Source organism: Athene noctua, chromosome 8 (assembly GCF_965140245.1).
Source record: "Athene noctua chromosome 8, bAthNoc1.hap1.1, whole genome shotgun sequence".
NCBI lineage: Eukaryota > Metazoa > Chordata > Aves > Strigiformes > Strigidae > Athene > Athene noctua.
The window spans coordinates 3,152,364-3,176,232 of NC_134044.1; the positions used below are offsets into that span (position 1 = coordinate 3,152,364).

Genomic DNA, 23,869 nt, shown 5'->3' on the forward strand with positions numbered 1-23,869 from the left:
TATGCCTTTTGCTCAGGGGCTTTAACTCAGCCCATCAAATCAATTCAGACTTGCACCTCACACCACACCCATCTGCCTGAACTGGTGCCTTTTCTTGAGGAACCACAGAATTACAGAATGGTTTGTGGGCTGGGACCTTAAAGATCCTCTAGTCCCACCGCCCCTGCCATGGGCAGGGACACCTTCCAACAGCCCAGGTTGCTCAGAGCCCCCACCCAACCTGCCAGGGAGGGGGCAGCCACAGCTTCTCTGGGCAACCTGTGCCAGGGCCTCACCACCCTCACAGGGAAGAATTTCTGCCTTATACCTAATCTAAAATCTCCCCTCTGTCAGTTTAAAAACATTACCCCTCATCCTATCCCTACACCCCTGATCAGGAGTCCCCCCACACCTTTCCTGTAGCCCCTTTCAGCCCTGGGAGGCCACTCTAAGGTCTCCCCAGAGCCTTCTCTTCTCCAGCTGAACCCCCCAACTCTCTCAGCCTGTCCTCACAGGGGGGTGCTCCAGCCCCTGATCATCTTCGTGGCTTCCTCTGGCCCCACTCGAGCAGGTCCGTGTCCTTCTGCTGTTGGTGCCCCCAGAGCTGGACACAGCACTGCAGGGGGGTCTCATGAGAGCGGAGCAGAGGGGGAGAATCCCTCCCTCGCCCTGCTGCCCACACTGCTCTGGATGCAGCCCAGGACACGGTTGGCTTTCTGGGCTGTGAGCACACATTGCTGGCTCACAGTCAGCTTTCCATCCACTGATACCCCCAAGTCCTTCTCTGCAAGGCTGAAGAAGTCAGTATCGAGAGCCTGATTAAAAATCACCACTTAGTTACCTTTTCAAGGTTTATCTTCAGTAAATTGAGCCAGAACCTTGTAGCTGCTCTGCTGAGCCCTTTGGCCCCCAAACCCAAGGCCCTCACTTCTACAGACAGAGGTTCACTGCTATGACGAAATGACTCCAAACCCAACCCATGCTTTCTAGTAATTCAACACAACAGTCTAATCAAAGAAAAAAAACCCAACTTACTGAAAGTGTTTTGCCTCATATGTAAATATAAGGACAAGCTACAGAAGCCACTCCCAGGATGATTTCAGTGCAAATCCTGGAGTGATTTATATTCTTTACTCCAGAAGTAAAAATCCATTCTCTCTCACTAATACATTTGAAGATAATAATTCAGCAGCCACAGATTAATTAGTAAAGGAGGTATTCTCTGTCCATTTGTGCCTTAGCCCTGCCCACAGCTTCTCTGGATGGAAGGTTTCTAAACTGCCGTATGTAAGCAAGGTAAATTTGGGAGCTCCCATTCTATTCATAGCTTTTCTTTCTGGATAGTCAAAACGTAAGACAGGGAAGTTTGTGAACACGGACCCCAGAACCTCCTCTGCTGCAACACACACCAGCTTCAGGGGCCAGCAAGCTCTCTAGAATGAAACAAAACCACGAATCATCACACAAAACTTGTCAGAGTCCAAGTCACTCTGACTTTCCTCCCATCTCCAACTGTCAATGCTACTTTAGATGTTGCATACCTTTCAAGACAGATCATGCCTTCTGCATTGCAAATCCAGCTCACACCGAAGTCTGTCATGAGCTGGATTCCTTTTTCCTTACGAGTAGTCAGAAAAGTGAGTAAAATTCAGTTTTGCATGATGAAAAAATACATTTGTGTTTACGTGTTCTCTCTAGTCTGCTTTCGTCTAGCAAAAAGAAGTCCTGTGTCTTTACAAAACCCTTGCTTTTTATTTTTATATTCACAAATATTCTCTCTCTGCAGTACTAAGATTGGAGGTACGGCTCGATAACAACCACATGCAATTATTGCTGGAATGGTACTAGCTCGATTTTTCTTTTTTCTTCTTCTAAAACCTCAGTAGCAATTGCTGCCTTAAGAGTCTTGAGCGGGCGGCCAAGCGCAGGCCCTGCCCAGCCCCTTCTGCCGCGCTGCCACCAAGCGGCGGTGTTGCAAAACGGACGTGGGAGCCAGAAAGAAATTCCAGTCTCAGGTTTACAGAAAACGCTGCGGACAACCTTCCTGCTCCCCTGGACTAAGGATTTAAGAAAGCCGGCTCGAGATACTCTAACCAAGGTACTGCGCTTAGTTACTAAAACAAAATATGCCTGAAAGGCCAAAAAAAAGTGTCATGTTAATAATGGTGAGCATTTTTGGAGTGTGGTGTTTCTACATCGCAGTATCTTAGGCCTATGCACTCAAAACTGAACCTCCATGAAGAGCAAGAGCTACTGTAAGAAATACACAGAAACAGTGCTTACCTTTTGTTCTAATCTCTCCTCCGTATCACTGGGTGATGGTTTTAGAAACTGAATATTTAACAGTAAAGGTCCTCATACTTTGTAAAAGTAGTTTGGAGACATTTTGTGCTGGCATGGTTTTATCTTTGTATTTTTACTTTGTATTTTCTTCTCTTTCGGCAAATAAAGGATTTTTGAATTTAAAAAGTAAAACCTGTCTCATAGTGGTGGGGTAGTGTTATTGTTCACTTCATCTCCAGCTGCTGTCCCAGAATTGCTTTCCCTGCTGCTGCTAAGCTCATGCCACCCAGCTGCCTGTCAGCAAGCCTGCCAAAGCCAAAATTCCAGGCTTTCTTCTCAAAAACACTGGGGAAAACAAGCAATCCAACCACTTACCTTCCTCACATCTTCATCCTCAACAGAGAGCACTATCCCCGTGCTGACTTACCAAAATGCCCGGCTCCCTCACCTTAACCCGTCCTGACAAAAGGGACGTCTCCCGATCTGCAAGAAGAATGAAGAATAACAAAGAGAAAAAGTAACACCTTTTCTTAATTTCATTATATGCAAATGCTCAAGCAGAATCAGTGCATTATTGTGTTACTTCATCTGTGAGACCGACGGGTCAGCGTTCCCTGTGTGCCTAGATCTGGACAGTACAGCTACTTATTGGTGGGGACCTCAGGGTTTCTTTAAAATACCAGCAGCACTTCAATTTGAAAAATTAAATAGTTAAGACTAAAGATGTGCTTGCAACATCATCAGTACTACTTTAAATGGCACTCTCTTCCTTTCAGAGTGGATATCACCAGCCGTGCCACATACTTGGCATGATTCTAACATAAAAAGCTGCTTTTTTATTATTTCACTTCTCAGAAAGTTAACTAGCAATCAAAAGGGTTTTTTTACAAATATAATTTGTATAAAAATTAAATACATAAAAAAAACCTATCTGGGGGCATGGGTGCTTTTATTCTGAATCATGCCAGAATCTTTGCACGATTCCTGTGCCACATGTGTATGATCTTTTTCTTGAAAGTCCATCAGAGTTTCACTGGACAAGCAGCTCCTTGCTGTGCCAGAAGTACCTGCCCTAGAAATCAGGCTTTTCAGGTTTTATTTCAGACTGCTGGTACCCTGTAACTCTCCAGGATTTTTTTCTAACAGCACAGAATTCGGTGGTGCTTGCAGGGGGGCAGCCTCTCAGATGTAATGATGACACAGATGGAAGCAGGTGGGCCAGAAGCCATCTGGTACCTGCCTCCTGCCTTTGCCATGGGGTTTTAAAATTTGTGTGCACGCCCAGGAACAGCTGCGAGGAGCTGGAGGGAAAGCAGAGGCTGTTGTGACCCCGGTGCTCACAGGCCCTACAGCGCAGGGTCACGCAGGCCCGAGACCGTCACCTGCACGGACAAACCGCTCCAAGAGCGGCCAGGGCAGCCCAGGCTGAGGGCTCATTTCCAGTTTGGCTTCCCTGTCCCTCCTCCCACTGGGATTTCATCCCAACCAGGGATTTCACTGATGGACGATACGAGCAAAGAGCCTTTCCCCTCAAAAGGAAAATTTAGATTCTTCTCTTTCTTGACAGAGCATCTTCCCCGTGTGCAGGTGTGGATGGCCAGAAGCACTACAGGGATTCTGTACCACTACACACAAGCAAAGGCCCTTCCAGAGGAGCTCTGTTCTCTCCATCCCTGCAGCGTGTGTTCAGGCAGGCAGACTCCCACAGCAAAACATCCAGTAAACTGCTGCTTGTTCCTTCTGACACAGCTCTACAAATTGTAGGATTTTAATAAAGTTTGGAAGTCAATCACCATCTTCAAGAGGCTTGGGAAGAAAGCTGAAATATCACACACTTCCTACATGAAAAAAATCCCCAAGCAGCAGATTCCTCTGGGCTGTGGGCGAGAACAGCTCCCCAGACCCAGGGCACAGCGGGAGGGGCGCCGGGGCGAAGGCGGAGCTGCCCCCATCCTCCCGCCGGGCTCCCCCTGAGCACAGCCGGCCCGCACAGGACGCCGCTCCTGTCGCTGGAAAACGGAAACTAACGCTTTTCAAACTAGAACCACTGCAATTATTTTCAGCAGCATTACGATCCTTTCCACTGCTCAGCGTATTCAAGAACAACTAGCCAGGAGGTTAAGAAAACCAAACCGAGCCAACCCTAATTTAAACAATTACAGAATTAGTCATCAACAGACTAAGTAGTATTTAGACAGTAAGTTCAACATATGCCACACTGATGCCCTTAGCAGTTGCAAAATAGAATTAAAAAACTAACATTTATTAAATCAATTTGAATTTTAATATACATTTCAAGAACGTGGCAGCATAAAAGGAAATGTTTTTAGAAACAACCTGAATCTACCATTTGCAATTTTACATTAACGATCAGGGCTCTCCTGTCAACGCTTCCAAAACACACTTGACCTAAATTCTCCGACTTTTGGTACCATATTTAAATGCAGCAGTGAGATAGTAGTAAAGATTCCAAGTACTCCCACATTTCTGGAGCAAAGGTACTATGTATTTAATTTAATGAAAGTCCTAATATATGTACCATCAACAATCTCAGCAAAACTTAACAGCTCTGCAAAAGCATTCAGAAACAACCCATGCTGTGCAGTTTACTCCCCTTAAGTCAGACTCTGGTTTGGCTACTTTTCTTACACGTAGTGGACTAATAAACAGATTTACATTAGTAGGTCACGATCAAACCACCAAATTAGAAAATGGTAGGATCCTTTTGGGTCAACACAAAAATCACATAGAAGTTTAACTAAATACATTTTAATAGGACATCGTTAAATCTCATGATGAGGGCTAAAAAACACAGATCTCGGGTACCTGGGTTGGCAAATAAAGACAAGAATACTAAGAAGCATTTTCCACCATTTACTCATTATCAAAAATATTTTTCAACTCTTCTTGCAAAACAAAAACAAAAAAGTACAGACTGGACACGTACATCACATTTTTCTTCCTATGGCTTTAACCCCCCACCCTACCCACCCCACAGAAAAGACGGGGGGAGAAAACAAACCAAAACCAACAGAAAGATCTGACCACATTCACAGAAAATGACACCATGGTACACTACAAAACAAAAGGAGGTGTCATTTGTGTCCAAAGGTTTTTGCTTATTTCTTAGGTGAGGAACCATCATTGTACATGCTTTGTGCCAAATCAAAAGACACCCAAGGTTCGGTCGGAGAGCGCTGCGGGGTCACTGGATGGACGGGAGGGAAGATGGAAGCAGTAAAGGAACTCAAAAAGTTAACTTACTATTAACATGCTGTTGAAACAGGAATTGCCTTTTAAATCAGAAGGTGATGGTTTGTGTTCTAGTCAGCCCATGTTTGGTTTGTGCTCTATCATTCAAAGAGGAGAAATTTCAGCTTTCACAAAGTAACCTGACTGGTTTAGGCTGCCAACACAAGACTAAATTCTTCCGCTTGTACTCTTACTTCGGGATTACACCAAAATAAACCATTTTTGCATACAGCTGAATTCCTACAAAGGTGTCTCCATTTTAACACCCTCCGAGATAAGCTGACAACTTGGTGTCGTTTTTCCTTGTTAGAGCCCTTCAGCCCAGGTTGAAAAGCATTGACCCTTGAAAACAACTTCCAATATATTAGTGAAAAATGAGAGGGATTCTGGGTGGAGTGAGTAATATAGCTTATTCTGTCTAACAAACATCCAAAATATTTGATCTTAGATAGCAATCAATCCTCTGCCCCAGCTGAAAGATGCCTGTCAGTGAAGAGCTACGCTCAAGCGGATGGGTCCCAGGTCTACTGTGGTACAATTGAATAAAACACACACACAGCCCCCAGCAGTGGTAACTGCTGGAGAAGTCTCTGTTTTCCCAGGGCAACTGGCAACTGAGGGGGTGAAAAAAATCAGCCAAGGAGTCTCTCTGTCACCCAAAAAGCTCTTTTCTAGAAGCAACAGCAGTGAAATCAGCAGGAACTCAAAAAAAAAAAAGGGGGGGGAGGGGGAGGAGAGGAGAGGAGGGAATGGTGGTAATAACACTTGAGCCTTCTTTGTGTACAATTTTCTCCCCCCAGCCAAAACAGTAACATGTCAAACAGACAGAGTTGGCACAGAGGGCGTAACAGATCAGGAACGTGACCTGTGGAATTGTCAAGAAAACAAAAAACCCGAGTGGTGTGTTAACAGGGGCAGCCTATCGGAGTCAGCAGTTCGACGTTCATCGTATTGAACCAACCCATCTTCCCAACCCTGGTCTGGAGGCTGGGCTGCTTTTTGGGCTGTTAGCTTTCTCAATATAACTAATAATTTTATTATTATTATTTTTAAGCTGTTCCATATAGTAGATAATCTCTGATTGTGAGAACTGGTTATCTACCCTTTTCCGAGTGTGTTCTGCAGCTCAATGCTGTACTTCCCACAGGAATATTAGATGATTTTTCTAGTGATGGTGACTAACTGATCAGTCATTACTTTTCTACACCATAATCCAGCACAGTTTAGATGGACTAACTAGATACCACTTTTCTACATTTAAGCAGAAGCTTTGACTGAGCACAAAGCATGACCAAAGTACAATGAGGTTAATATATTCCTTGCCAAAGATCTGGTGATAAAATCATTTACATCAGCAATTGATCTCAAACTATGAGGTGCTGTAAGAACTAAAAACAGTTTTAGGGTAACTCCTCCATTATCTGCAACTATTTCCCAGACACTAATACACATAACATAGCAATGAAAAACACTTGATACAAGTGATCTAAACGCAGGAGCTCCAGCAAGTTAAACAGAACCATAGCTGCCTTAAAACTGTAGCAGTTCCCCTACTGACGGCAGGGAAAAGAAAGAAAGATTCAACAGTCATATCTCATGTCTATAGCTTCATCCAAACTTTTATCATCGTGTGTACTGGCAGCTAAAAACGTCGTTACTGGTGACCCTGTCACATTGATTACACTGGTGCTTGTGCTGGCATTGCGTACCGCAATGCTTGTCACATTAATGCCCAAAGTAAGCCGAGTCTGCTCCAAGGCCTTTTCTGGCACTGCAAACGCCTCCAGCTTCTTCTCCCCATTAGCCATGTATGAGTTTTGGCAGCCACGGCATATGCAGTCAAGGCAGGCTTTGCGGTTCGAATAGCAAGGGCAGCGTTGGCCACGGCATGTAAGAACACTTGGATTTTGGGTGGCACGACCACATTTACACCCTTTCTTTTCTTGTGGCTTTTTATACACAGTTTTTGTTGGGCTTCCTGGCATAACATTACTGCTAGGAACTTTCTCCTTTGCTTTGTCTTTTGTTTTCAGCACCCCTGGTTTGGCTTTCGGGTGGGATTTCTTAGGGGCGTGTTCTAAATTCTTTTTCATGCTTTTGTTAGACAGGAGCACAGTTTTACTGATTTTGGGAGTAGTGCCTCCGTTAGGTACAGTCGCAATAGGCTGCAAAGACATTTTATTTTCCTGTTTCACTGTTACAGGAGCTGATGCTCCCAATGTTGGGCCACAGATGATGCTGGAAATGGGTAGAGGTTGAACCTTTTCACTGTCGCTTTCTGATCGGGATCGCTTTCTGTTTAACTTAACTACCTTCGGCGTCGCTGCTGTACAGGAGATTCCATGAGGAGAAGCATCTGTGGACATGAAAATGTTATGGCTAAGAGGTGGGGGAGAAAGCTGCAGGAAAGGGCCGTTAGTCATGTTTGCTTCCAAGCTGGGCTGCAAATTAGAATCACAGACTTCAGTATTTGAAACGGTCTCTAAGCTCCGGAGAACCTCCTCAACGCTGAGGAGAAGCGAGCCACCTGGTTTTATATCTTCACTGAAACTGCAGATGTCAATGCCTGTCGTACACAAGTCACTAGTAGAAACTGTATCGCACACAGGCTGCAGGCTGCTGGAGATGTCTTCAGTTTTTATATACTCTCCAGTACTACAGACATCAATTGTGTTTGCGTGTTCAGGAGAAGGAATATTCACTCCGAGTTTATCTACCGAAAGCCCATTACAATTGGGCAACCCGTTGATAACAGAACCTCTAATATCAATGTTGTGTGTGCTTTCAGGGATTGACGTAAAACTAGCTGGAGGATCAGTTGTGAGTTCTGAGGTTGAAGGTACTGGGGAATGTGTCAAACACAAAGCCAAGCCTGCATCGGAAGATTTTTCTGTCTCTTCGTGGAGTGGTGATCCATCTTTGAGCAAAGCCAAAAGATCTGCGGAACAATCAACTGCTTGGATAATATCTCGTGCCAGTGGAGTCTGCGTTATGTATTCGCAGAGTTTCTTATAGCAGTTCACTAAGATGCTTAACTGCTTATTCTCCTCAAACTGTTCGTAGTCCTTGCACCAGCTACATGATGGTTTCATCATCATCTTCTTGCCTTTACAAGTTTTGCAGACATAATGCTGACATGTGGAGTTGGTAGGAGCAATGGGGTCTTGTAGCAAATTTCCTAGGGAAAAAAAGAAAGAGAAAGATTACAATGGACTTGAGGCAGGTTTCCAGGATAGCATGGGATGAATCTTTTTGTACTATCAAAATAATTACCCAAAAAAGTTCAGCAAGTCACAAGAAAATACCCCCTGAACAACAGCCTGTAAAAAGTTTCACAGCTGTCGTATCTGGTTTTAAAACAACATTAAATAAACAAACAAACAAAAAAGAAAACCATCACACCGTAATTGGTTGTGCTGCTGCAGCCTTTAGAATCACTCACAACTAAACCCCCACCAATCCCCTTGTCCCCTTCAGCAGTTTCTTCCATTGAAAATTACAAAACACACCAGATTTCTGTGAATTTACCAGAAGCGCAACAATAAACTCCCATGAAGAGCTACTGCAGAGATTTTAATGCAATTAGTGAAAACAAATGGCAACAGAGCAGAGGAAAATGTAAAAATGAAGACTTATCAATGCCAAAAGGGAAGACACTGCAGACTTTGTTTTACTTTTTATTTAGCTGGGGCTAAAAATAGAACCTAGCTTTGTGACAGTCAATGCCGTGAATAAAGCACAAAGTTTTGAACTCCGCAAGCAACAAAACTAGTTAAATGGATCCCAATGTATTCTTATAAACACTGAATAAAACACCTAGTAGTATATTTGAATAAAAATAAAATTTAAAAAGAATATTGCTCTCTAATAAATCGCTCTTGTGGCAAACCAGAAGGCGGAACAAGGTGACTATTAACATATCCCGGGGAGAGGTGCCTCCTGGTTTTCCAATTCACATCTATCAGTGAAATAACACCTGAAACAGTGCTACTGTTGTGGCCATGATGCTTAAATACTTTAAAGTGTCAACAACAGCTCATGTCCTGGGCAGGAGTGAACAAGTCAGAAGAAAGGATTTTCTCTGAGATCTTACTGTTATGAATAAAAAAACTAATAAAAATAAGTTCCTAAAGGAATCGACACACCCAACGGCACAGAAAGTTTCAGGCACCCAGTCCTGGCAATCTGGAAGGTTGTCTCCAGATCTCTGCAACTGTAAAAACCTGGAAGAACACTCGTTTCTTCTTAAGCACAAACCAAATGACACATAAGGGTAAAACAGGAAAGAACAGAGGTAACTGACATTTGCATAGAAATAACCCAACTAGTAACTAGATCCAGAAAGTGTCAGTATTGCTTTGCTATTTCTAGCCAGCTCTAGGCCAGAAAGATATTCTAACACCTAAATTAAATTTCAGAGTATCTATAGTAATCTGCAGCAACAGGTTTCCCCCTCCTTTCCAAGCAGCAGATTTTCAGCTTTGATCAGACCTTTCTCCCCGTAAGGAGCCTTTGTTGGAGGAGTTACAACCATCAGTGAATTCTCAATGAGATCTTCCAAAGTGAAAACACACTGTTACAAACAAATGAATAAAATTAAACAAATTGGGAAGAAAAAGCAAAATGCATATATTAGAACAGACTGAGATAAAAAAAAAAATCATATCAAGTATAAATTTTCTCTCATCATTCACTTGCCAAGGAAATTTTCATCACAGAGACTTTCCTTAAGAGATTCTCGTGATAGTGCTTTGAAGGGATCTAATTAACTGGACCTAGTGGAGCAGACTCAGTTATCAACTAAGTACCAAAGCCCAACCTTTCTACCTTGTATTACTTTAGTCTGGAATCTGAGCCCTCGGGTAGAAGAGCAAGACATACCATGCAAACCCTTGGCTGTAGTAACACTTAAAATACAAAACTTATCCCTTACTCTGTAGCTTTTGTCAAAATGTTCCCTCCTTCTTTCTGACCTAACCCCCTGTACTTTTCACGATTTAAATCACTTTAGAAAATTCCATTTTTTGCATGTGTTTCAACGGGACCTTTGCATTAGCACAGTAACTCTGCAACACTCTTGAATGAGGGAGCAGACTACCCCATTTTTCCCCTTGAAATCTGAATTCCCTGGTACTTTTTTGGGAAAGGGACGCCCTTTCAGTAGAAGTGACTTGATGTAAACTGTTATTTGAGCAACAAATAACAAGAGTCAGTGCTGAAGTCACCATTACGTAGTACTTTTTTATAAATTGAGAGAAAAATGTAATTGTTTAGGAAGTTGGTGGGTGGCGCACATCTACATCATGTCAAATAATGAGAACTGTCCTCAGAGCGCGGCTGGAGCAGGGCCGCAGGGAAAGGTGCGAGGTTTGAACACGGCTGGTCGAGCGATGCAGGAGGAACACTGAACAGGAGAAGCTGCAGAACAGAGAAAGGTTCAAAGCACAATTACACTCTTCAAGTTAAGCAGGGAAGATTTAAAGCCAACAGATGGAACATGAAGTCACACAATCCAACCTACAGTGAATTTTTATTTCATTTTTTAAAGTTCCCTTTAAATGACGGTATATATGCAGGCAGTAATGTCCATCACAGTCCTAAGACTGAATTTGATTTTGTGAAAAAAGTCTCTAATTCCCAGGGGAAAACAAAAGAAAAGTTTAAATCCCATCAGTGAGCCTCAGAAGTCATGTCCTTCAGCGGAAAGAGTTCACCAACAAGTGTCCATCCCTCATGGATCTTGAGTCTTTCCAACAGGCCCAGCAGAAAGCCATGCCCCGACCGGTGCAGGAGGCAAACACACCCCACACTTGGTCACAGAACGCTTTGAGACTTCAGGAGCCATCACAAAACTACACGCGGCCACGGTGCTTCTGGGACCAGGAGCCACCAGCATTAGCACCCAATGAAACGAAGCACTTGGGCGTGCTCCTCAGGCCACCTTCAGCCTCTTTTTGCTACTTATGATGATCAATGCTTTGCAGATTACAAAGCACTAAAATATTTAAGAGATAGGACCTAATAAACAATATACCAATTTAATTAATTAGATTTTTTTTAAAAAAAAAGTCATCACGAACTGTGCATTTTATTTCTCCCAAAAGAAATTTGGCTGAAACTGTTGAATGGGTGCAAATGCTAGAAGAGGATACTGAAAAATGTACATTTCCAGAAGCTTTGAGGGAGGGGGGAAAAAAAAAAAAAAAATGCATAAACAAGACAAAACACTTTATATGCTCTCACTGACGGACAGAACAGAGCGAGTTCTACTCTTGGTAAATGCCAGGCAACCTGCACGGGAGAGACATTAGGAATTCCTGTGGGAATATTTTCAGTTTGAGCTCCTATCTCACTGAATATTCATTCTTCAGTCAGAGTTTCTCTCTTGTATGGATTCTGTGGCACCTATCACTTTTTTTTAGGTTAACAATACTAAAGCTGAAGAGTCAATCATGAAATGCAAATCACAGAAAATGAAGTTCCATTACTTTTAATACTGAGGGAATGGCATTAAGTCAGCAACACTGTCTCAGGAAGACAACACCCAAGTTGCTCCCCAGAATCTGGAGGTACTAAACTGGGGAGGTTCCCAACTCCTGGACTGTACAGGCTCCCAAGGCATAACACTCATTTGATGCTGCAAATTACCAGATCTTCCCAGATTATGAACTCCTCCATGAAAATAAAGCCAGGAAGGATTCCAAAATGTTACCTAGCCCATCCTCAGACTCCTCAGAATGACCACACTAGGTTAGACCAAAGATCCATCTAGCCCAGTGGGCCACCCACTAGTGGCCAAAAGCAGACACTTAGGGCACAGAGTAAGAACAAGGCAAGTAAATTCTTAATACTTGCCCAGCTTCTAACCATTATTAGCTGAGATGCTTCTCACAGGAGATGATGTTTCCATGCGCTCGGTAACCCTCAGACTGCCTCATCTCCTCTTTAACTGTTTCACATGTAATCACAGCAGGCTTTGACAAGGCAGTCCCTGGCCAGCTACCCACTGTGCCGGGAATGACCTTTTTGATCTGAACATGACTTACCAGTTTCACTTGACAATTTCTGGTTCATGTTGGATGAGGCAGCAGTCAGTCCCCCTCCCTCTCCTCCACACTACTCATGGTTTTACAGATATCTACCATGTAACCCTCCAAGCTGTCTCTTTTCCAGACTGTAGAGAAGTTGTCCCTTACACTGGATCACCCTTCTCCTAACTTTTTCACAGGCTTTTTTTTGACATCGGGGGACCACAACTGCAACAACATAGGAGATGGGTAAACCACAGCTTTACACAGTGTCATAATAAAGTTTTCCACTTTATTTTCTATTCCAGTCACAATCTTTAGTATTTGGTTCGCTTTTATGACTGATACTCAGTACTGATCTGATATTCTCAGGGAGTTTTCTATTGCAAGGCCAAGATCTCACTTTTGGCTGGTAGCCATCAGTTGCTAAGCCTTTCTATAAATTTATATAGATCTGCAAGATATAAAAATGCTGGGCTCTGAGAAGTTAATATTTTTTACATGTTTATAATTTATTATTTATCTAAGCTAAATTTTATTTGTCATTTTATTGCGCAGTCATTCATCTGCATAAGATCCTTCCATGGTTACTCAATGCAGGCCTTCATTTTTACCACTCTAAGTAGCTTGGTATTACTAAGCTTTGCCTCATCTTTTCTCACCCGCTTTTGCAAAGGGTGTATTAATACACCGAAACCAAAATCAGTGTCTTACAAAGCCTCCATTAAGAGGCTTTCCTTAAGCAACAGCAGTTCTTAACTATCCTACTTTCAGAAAGGTTTCCTAAACATCTACATTAATGAGTACTTAGCATTAATAAGCAGCATATACAGAGGAAATACTGTTAATATATTATTTACAAAATATTCCAGCTGTCCTGCAAAGGCTGCTACCAGGATGGAGGTCACTTAAACCACAAGGAATACTTCCTATTGTGTTCCTTAATGAGCATTACTTCACAGCTGCAGGAAGAGGGGAAGCATCTGCAAATCGTATCTCAGAGACCAAAGGGAGGTGAAGAATTGGGAATCAAAGCAATTGTTAGGTGTATACATCCAGCAAATGCCTCCAAATGGGTGAAATTCACTGAGAAGACAGATTTGAATGGAAACAGATCACCTTCCATTCTCATCTATCCTCAGCAAAGGCAGAAATATAATGCCCTACAAAAGGGGCTAAACACAAGTAACTAATTTATTGCCCTTGGAAAAGCCTACTGAAATATAATATATTGCCTTTTTTAACAACTCAAAATCTTAAGAATGATGTAACTATTAAATCTTAATTTGATGAAGTAAACTAGAAAAAATTATGTCAAATTTTGTTACAAGTTAATTTAAATGTATCACTGGGGTTAATTTCCAGCATTTATCTGCCAAAACAGAGTCTTTATTTCTCAACTGCATTCGTATCATCAGAAATCATCCTCTGTTTATAGTGAGCTTTCCACTAGCTTGCTGTGGAACAGTCCAACCCTCGACTCCTTTCACTCCCTACCTGACTGAAGTGGTGTATCTGCTACCCAACGCAGGAGGACTGGCAATCCATGAAGGGGAGAAGACAGAAGGAAGCTCACCTGCACACCAGTTAATCTGTTAACATCAAACAGTGAAATTATTTCATTTTTAAACCAAGATTACATAAAGCTGCTGTGAATTTTGGATTAGTCAGGTTGAAATTCTGCAGCTCTGTGAATGTAGCAAGTGTTAAAAACCAGGAAGATACAATCAACCTGATGAAGCACACATATACTTCTATGTTACGCTTTATTATATGGCAAGCACCTCAAAGTAATAACCCCAAACTGGAGATTTAACAGCTGGACTGATACGCTTTCAGTGTTTTCATTTCCGGATTAAACACGATCAGATTGTTTCTACTAAAATAACCAGCAACAGGCAGTAAACTCTTTCATTCAAGCTTCAGAGTTAACCACCTCCTCAAGGGTGGGAGCTAGTTCTCACCGACAGGCAGTACCACTTGATGGGTTCAAGCACTTCAGCTGAAGCAGCCTCTGAAAGGAAAAGGCTTGCTCCTCCCCACCTTCCCTGCACTGCTCCCCTTCAACCCCACACAGCATCTTTTCATCTAAGAAATTATCAGCTAGATCCAGCTGAAGAAGAAGTAGCTCAATGAGGTTTCAAAGCAAAACATGCAAAACCAAAAATAAAATCATAAAAGCAGTAGCATTTTCAGAGTTCGGTAAAAACCCTAAAAGCCCCGTTTGCAAAGCTATCTGACGATAGACTGGCAGGCATATGATAAGTAGTGAAAAGGTCTGCTAACCATCTGCAGAAAAATAAATGTGTAAGATCTGTTGTATATGGGTGAAAGATCTGGATACTTACAAGAAAAGAAGGTAACTAAATACACTCAAAACGAGAGAAACTTCAAGAGAGGTCAGTGTAAGGGACAACTGCCAAGGACAGGACAACAGATCTCGAGCCCTAACTTAAACCCCTTCCAAACCATACACTCGAGATGGTGGGCTTGAACCACGGTCTGGGTGATACATTTCACAAATACTGCATCAAAGTCAAGAGGCAGATTCACCAGATGGAGATTTGTCCTACCCCTGCTCTGACAAACTGTCCCAGTTCAAAAAACGTTTGGCAACTTTTCTCATCATACAGAAGCTACTGGGTCGCCTGGCAGTGGTGCCACCTATCACCCAGATATCCTACACCCACTTCCCAGAGTTCAGAAAACAAATCGCTATTTGTAGCGACCATACTCTTGGTTGAGAGGCATGAAGATGCAAGGCATTTGCAGTACTACTAGCACAAAACTTTGAACCTATGTCTACAAAACACGGATTATAAGTAAGAGATCACAATGACAACACTAGAAATGTAATTATCCTTTAATGTTTTTTGTGAGACAAAGTTTTGTAGACAGAAACTGTTTTATTCAGCCAAAAACTAGAAATAGAAAAAGTTGCCCAAGACTTTCAGCATACAACCCTTTGATATAAAACAGTAAGAGTTTACCTGTGAACTAAACGATAGTATTTCTTCCTGAAAATACCATCTTGCTCTTAGATCACTACAACTCAACAGTGCTGCTACAATTTGTCCAAAGACATACACAGACACACTGACAGATTCCCTGTCAGGTGAAATGGAAACACAGGGGACACACAGAACAGAAAAAAAAACCCCAACCAACTTATTCCAAAATGTTATTAAACACTCTGCTGGTTGCTGAGTATTTCTGAGCATCCTCCATCAACAACCATGGAAAATTAGCTACAGAAATTATTGCCCTCGTATAGGGATGGTTGTGACTACAGAATTAATGATTGTAAAACGCTCCAAAAAAATAAAAACATCACTATTTTTGTCCAAACACCATGGGAACCCAAATTAACCATGATAAGAATACAGTTAGGCTATTTTTCTACATATCTGGAGAAATACAGTCAATCTCTTTAGCTAAAGTTCAAGGAAAAAAAACAGGAATATGACAAGTTGCATTTTAACAATCCCCCCCCCCCCCCCCCCGCAGAAGGGACTGTTTTGTTCTCTGACTCCACCCCCTGCATGATCAACAACAGAACATATTTTATCAAGTCCTATGCCAAAGTTATATTTCTGTTTGCGACTCCGTGTTTACAAAATCACCAACTGGAAAATTTCTAAATGTGTTTTTAACAAACTAGGTGGCAAAGTTCAAACTTTGTAAAGAACAGGCTTTAAAAATATAGATAAATTCATCTTTTTCACCATCCAATATAAAATTTGCATGTAACAATATTTTCCAAAAGTCAAGGTTGATGTATAAAAAAGAAAGTTAAATTAATCTTATGCCCACAGGAGAAACGTTAACATGTTTCTATGCTGCATAAACACTCACAAGGGTTAAAACTTGCTTTGAAAGTTACAGATCAAGTTGATTGTATTCTCTGAGCAAACAAGTAAGTAATGAAAACTATTTTTTCCCACCAAACAAAAATGCTCACACCATCAAGATTAACCTCACAATCTTGAAGTAAGCTGTGCTCTTCAAGGGGACTGGAGAAGGAGCAAGCCCGGTGCTGTGCCTGCAAGGCTCAGGAGACAAAGAATAACAGATTACATCACTGAAGGACTTCAAAGCAAATTCCACTACAAGAGCAGGGAACTCTCAGCACAGTGCTCAAGAGGTTGTGCTGTGCATTATTTCTCAAGTCATATACTAGAGGCAAAGAATCTTTTCTGGCCTCACAAAGAACCCCAACATAATATCCAGCAACCGCTCCCTCTGTATTTAGTCAACCTAATCTGTAAATCATAACACAGTAAGAAAACAAAACCAAAGAAATTGTGTTTGAACACACTATGTCTGTAGACCCAACAACTAAGCTGTCCCAATAAAGACGCCTCTTGGCAACACATTAACTTTTCTTCAAACACTCTGAAATGCAATCGGTTTAATCAATATCCTCAGGCGACCATCAAAACCCGTCCATTGTCTTCCACTGCCTCGGTGAGAAACACATTCTCATCTCAAATCACATCAGAAGACAATACTGTAATCTTCACTCTGCAACCTTCTTTTGAAGCCCACTATCACCCAGCTGTTACGGTGGAAACCACTTCTCATCCTACTCCTCAATTTTGTTCTAAGACAAAGGAGTATTTTTAGTTTGGAAACCAATTTAAATTCAACTGGTAGAACTTTATATCATCAAAACTTATCCAGTACAATGCAGACAACCTTGAAAAAGCAGTTCTCCCAGGAGTCACATGCAGGATTGAAAAACAGGAAAGGGAAACAGTGAATTTAAGTAAGGAGATTCTAAGAGAAAGAGAAATCATCCAACATGTTCTTGGCTAAAAATTGGTGTATTCAGAGATGTGCAAGTGGACATTTTATATAGAAGACTGCCCATGCTGGTTATCTCCAAAACAAAAAGAATACCTGCAGCAGAAAGTATTGGATAGGTACTTAGTCCCACAGTCCATGCTCCCCAATGGTGGTTTCAGAGGTTCTGGTTATTTTGCACATCCTTCAGAAATTTAGAAGTATTTTGGCAGCCATCCATGTAATTTTTAAGGAGAAAATAACATACTTTTAAAAACCACCTATACGTGATAGCTGGACAGTGTTTTTCACCACTGAAATGGGAGGAAAAAAGAAAATGTCAATGAAAAAACACCTACAAAAAAATCCAGATCACCTTTCAAATGTAAAAGGCAACTCTGATCTGGCAGCATGGATCATGAATCAGCCTTCACTCTCCATAATCTAGGCAAAATGGACAAGGAATGAGAGTTCTAGGCTAAACGTTTTCATCACAAAAGTTAAATACGCTTTTTTCACTTTAGAACTCTGATATCCAGGCTTAACTCAGTCATGGCTCACATCCCAAACAGAAAATCCAGTATTATGCACAATTAAGTTTATTAGTAGGGGGAATTGGTTTCTTCCGCTTTCTTCCATCTCTGTGACCAGAAATTGAATTTTCTAGAAACCTTATTTTAGGTTTGGTGTCACCCAAGTACCTTCTCCTCTCCGAAGGGCATGTCTCACTATCATCAGTGAAACAAAGACTGCTTAACTCTAGAGCTGTAATTCGCTTGCATTCCTCTTGCTTTCCTTAGATACTTGTAAACATTTTCAGATAAAAGCTTACTGGAACTGTACAGGTCTAACACACAATCTCCCAATGACAAAGTAGAGCCTAAACTCTACTTGGGATGGTAACAACGTCACTAAAAGCTACAGACAAGGGGCCTGGAAGAGGTGACACCACGCACTGGCATGGAGGGAAGCAGTCAGAACTGCAGAAGCAATGAAAAATTAGCTCAGCGAGGGGCAAGGAAGAGGAGGGCCCTTCGCAGGTCCAACACCACGGACAAGATGGTACAAAGATGCAAAATTTGACACTATTCAGTATACCACCAACGATGGAGAAGTCTCAAACCTAGCCAGGAGGAGTTCTATAAGACTCACATTAACAGTATACAACTTCCAAAAATTCTACTAGTATTTTTACACAAGAGCAGGATGGAAATAACTTCCCTACACTAATCTTTGTATAAGAAAACAAAAAGACAACGTTTGAAAAAAATTTTTTTGGTAATCCATGCCATTCCCCATGTCTGGGAGTTGCTTCCATTTAGCCTTCAACCCTCTAACCAAAATTATCAAGAGCTATCTCAAAACACTTGACAGGCGCTGTGTAAAGTACCAGTCAGTACTGTCACGTTGTTTCTTTGTTCCTTCCCACCTCTTAATCTCCCTTAAACCACATGTTGTCTCACATCCCCTTACTAAGATTATAGGATGTTTAAGGCAAGAACTATATTCTTGTCCTGTATTTCTACAGCACAAGCTACAGCTGGGATCCTGGCCAAACGTCAAGTGTTGTCCTAAAGCCATGCAGCTTTTCAAGCACTTTCACATTTTAAATCAAGAACAACAATCTTTCACGCACCTTTTAAATATCTTTCAGAGATTCCAGGATGAAGTATTCCACAGATAAAAACTCAAGCTGATCTGACTGGCATTCTGTCTCTTACAAGGATTTTAACTGAATTTCAAAAAAAGCCTGTTAATGCTCAAAAGCCCTGAACCTTGGAATGACTTGCAGTAACCTACATGTTATTTGAAACAGAGAAAGGCACTTTTAAGAAGATTTTATCTCAACAGGCAGTACTTTTAAAACAAGCTTGTTCTTAAAACGGATTTGTTGCATAAACTCTACTATTTTTAAATTAAATGTGGCATTAAGATGCAATTTAATAATAATCATTTTAGTCCAGAGACTGAAACTCTGATTTCACATCCTCAAAACACAGAAATCACATACCGTCTGTCTAATGCACACTCAGGAGTAATTATTCTTAGGTTTTAAAAGCTCTAGGAAATACTGTCTTACACATCCCTGTAAAAGGATGATGCATTACCTACAATACCATCTAGGAAACTATCACATGACCACACTTAAATCCTAGAAACATACACCACCATACCATCAACGTAATTTTACCTTTATAACCCATTAGATAAAACAGAGACCTCAAACCCACCTACAACAGCTTTACTTGACTTACAATAGCATACTGTATTTACATTATGACTTTCTACTGATAGAACTTCATGTGTGCCAATCTGAATCTAAAATCTGAGCTTTAATTAGAATTTCATAATTACGTGGGTCCAAAAACTTCTGCCAACCCTACTATGTGAGCTGGTTTCAAAGACTATCAGATCAAAAGAAAATGAGTTGGCTTATGTCTAGTGCATTGAGAAAGTAGCAAAAGCACAATAATGTTAGCTGATTTATATAGCTGTCACTAATTTCTTCTAAGAACAATTCTCTAAAATTAAAGGGACAATCTGGACTGCAGAATTAATACCTACAGCATAACAAAGCATTACAGAATGCATTCAGAGAGATTAAATACTGAGGAAAGGCTGATGACATAAGAGGCACTAATTTGGGGAGTAGCTTCCCAAGGGAAGTCCTAGAAGTCCAACACTTGAGACTTTATCCAAGTATAGGGGTTTTATGCACTACCGGTAATTCATGCAGCATTTCTCCAACAAAACACGATTTTTAAACATTTAGAGTCAAGACCCCATTCCACTAAGATCTGTGCAAGGGACGTACCAAACACTCAAAGTTCCATATACATGAACTGTTACCCCAGGTATTTGGATCTCACAGTCTAAACAGACAACAGGGTAGAAAGAAGCGAGCATCTGAAAAGCTTCTAAATATTTTTTTAAAACATCACTGTAAAGTTTTGGGTGGTCATAGCACTCGCTCTTGTGATCATGACATCTCACAGAGTAATCTTTACTTCAGTACTTTACCTTTTAAAACACTAAAGTTTAAAAGGGTTTGATACTTGTATAGGCTTTAAACCACCTTAAATATGCAGAAGGTGTAACAGCTCTTAGCACTAACATGTACAAGAGAAAAAAAAAATATTTTAAAAAATATCATAGCAAGGTCAGAGGCCAAAGAGCAAAAGAGGCACCAATATTCACCCATGACAGAAGTTGGAGAAAAGAAACACAGAAAACAAACAAGAAAAAGAAGGCCGAGTTGCCTCTCCCAGCCTGGACTGACAATTTATGACTGTTGGTCAAAACCAGATGGACAGTTTTGTCTTGGGCAGGACCACTCTCCCATGACTAACTGTCTGCAGGTTTAAGAGACACTTTACCAACTCTACAGGACAGAAACTGTATTTTACTGTCTGGCTTCACAAAGAGCCTGGTATTTACTGAGGCCTCTGTATGCTACCACATTACAAACAGGAGACCAAGACACAGAGAGGTAATACTGGGGAATCACTCATAGACAACATATTTGAAACAAACAGTGGCTACAGTTACCTGAAAGCTAGCCACAGCAGAAACAAAATCTAAGCCAAAGCAATAACCTTCAAATTAAAATAAAATAAGGGATGGAGAAAGTGGAACCATCATGAAGTATCTTGTATGTAGGACTGTCCATGGAGGCACAAGTCAATAGAAGAAAACAAACTAAAAAGCATGGTTTGCTCTACCAAACTAAGAGCGACAGAAAAGCCAAGCAAGAAAGGCCAAAGAGTGGAAAAATAGCTCAGGAATTTGGGCAGGGACAAATTAAAGATAGATGGTTTCAATAGCACAGAGTGTAAAAATAAGACTGCAAAAGGCCAAGAAGGAAAGAAGTCAAGGCAAGGAGAACAAAGAATACACTTCAGAAGACCAGTCTTCTGAAGTGGAGAGGCCAAATATAGCAGAGTAGTTAGAAACATCTAGTTCCTACGTAAATATCTTATTAAAAAAAAAATCAGAAAAATATTAGCATATTTTTAGGCAAAAGCAGTCTGGGGATTGACCAAAACCAAGAAAGATTTATGGGAAAAAAAGCACAGTTAGGGATTGGAATTAACAGGGCCTGTGGTAATAAGCAAGAGATAAAGAGCAGAGGTGCATCAATATTGACATCAGAGTTACATGAGAAAAAAAAAATAGATAAATTATTTCAGGAAATGACGATGCAGTGATCCTGAGAACAGGCTCCCTCTTTCCCAGTACAAACAGATCTCTCTTTTCCAAGACTTTAAGTGGGAGGAGCCAATCGCTACAGGATAGGAAGCATCCAACACTAGCTTAGCAGCCTCAACAGCTGAAATCCTGATCCTGTAAATAAATATTTAACTTTATAAGCCCCTGTAATTCAATTAAATCTTAGTGTGACCACACACATCAGTAAAGATAAACACATGCAAACTGAGTCCACTCTGTTAGGAAAATAGAAACACACACAGGTCCAGGATTTAAAAACTACCAGAGGAGAAAAAAGAAGAATTAACAAAATGAATCAACCGAGAGGTCTAACAGTTCAGATTCCCTGTCCCAACACTGACCAAGACTTCCAAGGAAAGTTCAAGAAAGGCTGACAGCTTACTCCAAAGCTTCCTACCAGGAACGGACACGTGCCTCCACTTCATAAACACAGCAGAAGGCAATTCTTTCCCCATGTTCCCCAGACTGTAATCCTGAAATTCCGGATGCCTGCCTTTGCCCACAAAATGCAGAATGCTCTTTTTTGGGGGGAGAGTGGGGAAATCCGAGCAGACTTTCAGCCTATTTGCTTTTTATGGTAATTATTGTTATAGGACAATTATCTGCTACTCACACACATAGAAAAATCCAAACACTGCTTTTCTGTGTGCTTAAAATTCCTGGCTTTCAATCTGAATTACTTGTTTGTTCTTTACATTTCAAGGAGGGGGAAAAAAAAAAAAAAGTGGAAAGTTCTTATTTGCCTGCCTCTATGGTCTGTATACTGAATATCTTTTACCATGCTTGTTCTTAGTCATCACTTTTTTAAAGCGGTTAACTCCACTATACCAGGGTATTCCAATAACCACTAATAACTACCATAGCCTTTATGAAATGAAGGGACCATAACAAAGTGTTGCGTTTTGGGGAAAACAGGCTGTCTCAAAAACCCCAACAATTATTGTCCTTACAGCTCGCCAAGGCTATTAAATATACAGCCCCCCAGCGCCTTTCTACCTTTCTGACCAATATCGCCCGCAGTTTTCCCCCCTCTTCGGGGTGTTTTTCGCACGGGGGGGGTGTTAAACCGAAGACTATTTTCACTCCACCTTTCCCAACTCGCAAACCAACCACGCCGCTGCCCGCACCCCCCCTCCCCGCCCGCCCGCCGCCCCCCGCGGGAGAACCGCGGCCCGCCCACGTGGGCTCCGCCGCCGCCCCCCCGGCGGCCAGAGGCTCCGCGCGAGCGGGGACTCCGCGGCGAAAAGGCTGAGCAAAACTTTCCCGGGCCGCCTCGGGGCGTGAGCCCGGCTCTCGGGGCGGGGGGGAAGAGCCCGAGCGCGGCGCTTCCTCCGGCGGCCGGGCCGAGGGCGGGCGGCCGGGGCAGCGCCGGGGCGGGCTCCCCGCGCAGCGCGGCCCAGGGCCGGCCCGCAGCGCCGTGCGGAGAGCCCCGGGAGGCGGGGGGGGAGGGCTGGGGGGGGGGAAAGGCGGCTCATTGTGCCGGGAACAAAAGAAAGATCCTCACCGCAAACGCAGCAGGAGAGGGACTGCCTGAAGTAGGGCAGGAGCTTGTTAATCTCTGTAAAGGACTGGGGATCCCCAGGGTCGTAGTTGAGCACCAGGCGGCTCGCTGAAACGTAGAGAGCAGTGGCATTCACCGGGTTCATCGCAGCCGCTCGCACGCCGCCGGCTCCGGGATGAGAAGAAAGCGCGGCGCCGAGTCCGTGCCGGCCGAGGGGGCAGGTGGCCCCGGGGCGGGGGCAGGCCGGGTGTCACCTTGGTCCGGGGCCACCTGGAGCCGCGCGGCGGCAGCGGCAGCGCGGAGGCCGCGGCGGCCCGGCGGCCCTGTCAGAGGGGCCGCGCTGGCTCCTCCTCCGCCTCCAGCGGGGCCTCGCTCCCGAGCAGCGGCCTCGGCCCGCCCGCAGCCACACAGCGCAGGGAGGCGGCGGCGCTACTCCAGGCTGCGGGCCATGCCGGGCCGCCCTCCCCGGGCCCTGCTCCTCGCCGAGCGGACGCTTCCTCAGCGGCGGCCCGGCATGGCGGCGGCCGCAGGGAGGAACCGCGAAGCCAGCTCAGGGCGGCGGCGGCGGCGGGGCCGGGCCGCGCTGCCCGATCCGGCGGCGGGGGAGGGAGGCGGATGCACCTGGGCCTCAGCGCGGCCGCATCACCGCGGCGCCGCCGCGGCCTCCTCCGCGGGGCCGGTGGCTGCTGGCTGCGCGGCCGCGGGGCGGGCGCCGCTCGCGGGGCAGGGTCCGCCGCCCGATCCGCGCCGCAATGTCAATAGCAACCGTTAGATCCAACCGTCACTGCGGAGCCATCGCCGCTGCCGTCTA

At 43.1% G+C, this 23,869-nt stretch overlaps 1 protein-coding gene across 1 annotated transcript; it reads right to left on the reverse strand.

The window, feature by feature from the left end:
- Window positions 1–4,572: 4,572 nt before the first annotated feature.
- On the reverse strand, window positions 4,573–23,852 carry MSL2 (MSL complex subunit 2). The gene is made up of 2 exons (XM_074912495.1): window positions 23,062–23,852; window positions 4,573–8,692 (listed from the first exon to the last, which is right to left on the reverse strand). The coding sequence occupies exons 1-2, from the start codon at window positions 23,201–23,203 to the stop codon at window positions 7,095–7,097; spliced, it is 1,740 nt and encodes a 579-aa protein (XP_074768596.1). The 5' UTR covers window positions 23,204–23,852; the 3' UTR covers window positions 4,573–7,094.
- Between the last annotated feature and the right edge of the window lie 17 nt (window positions 23,853–23,869).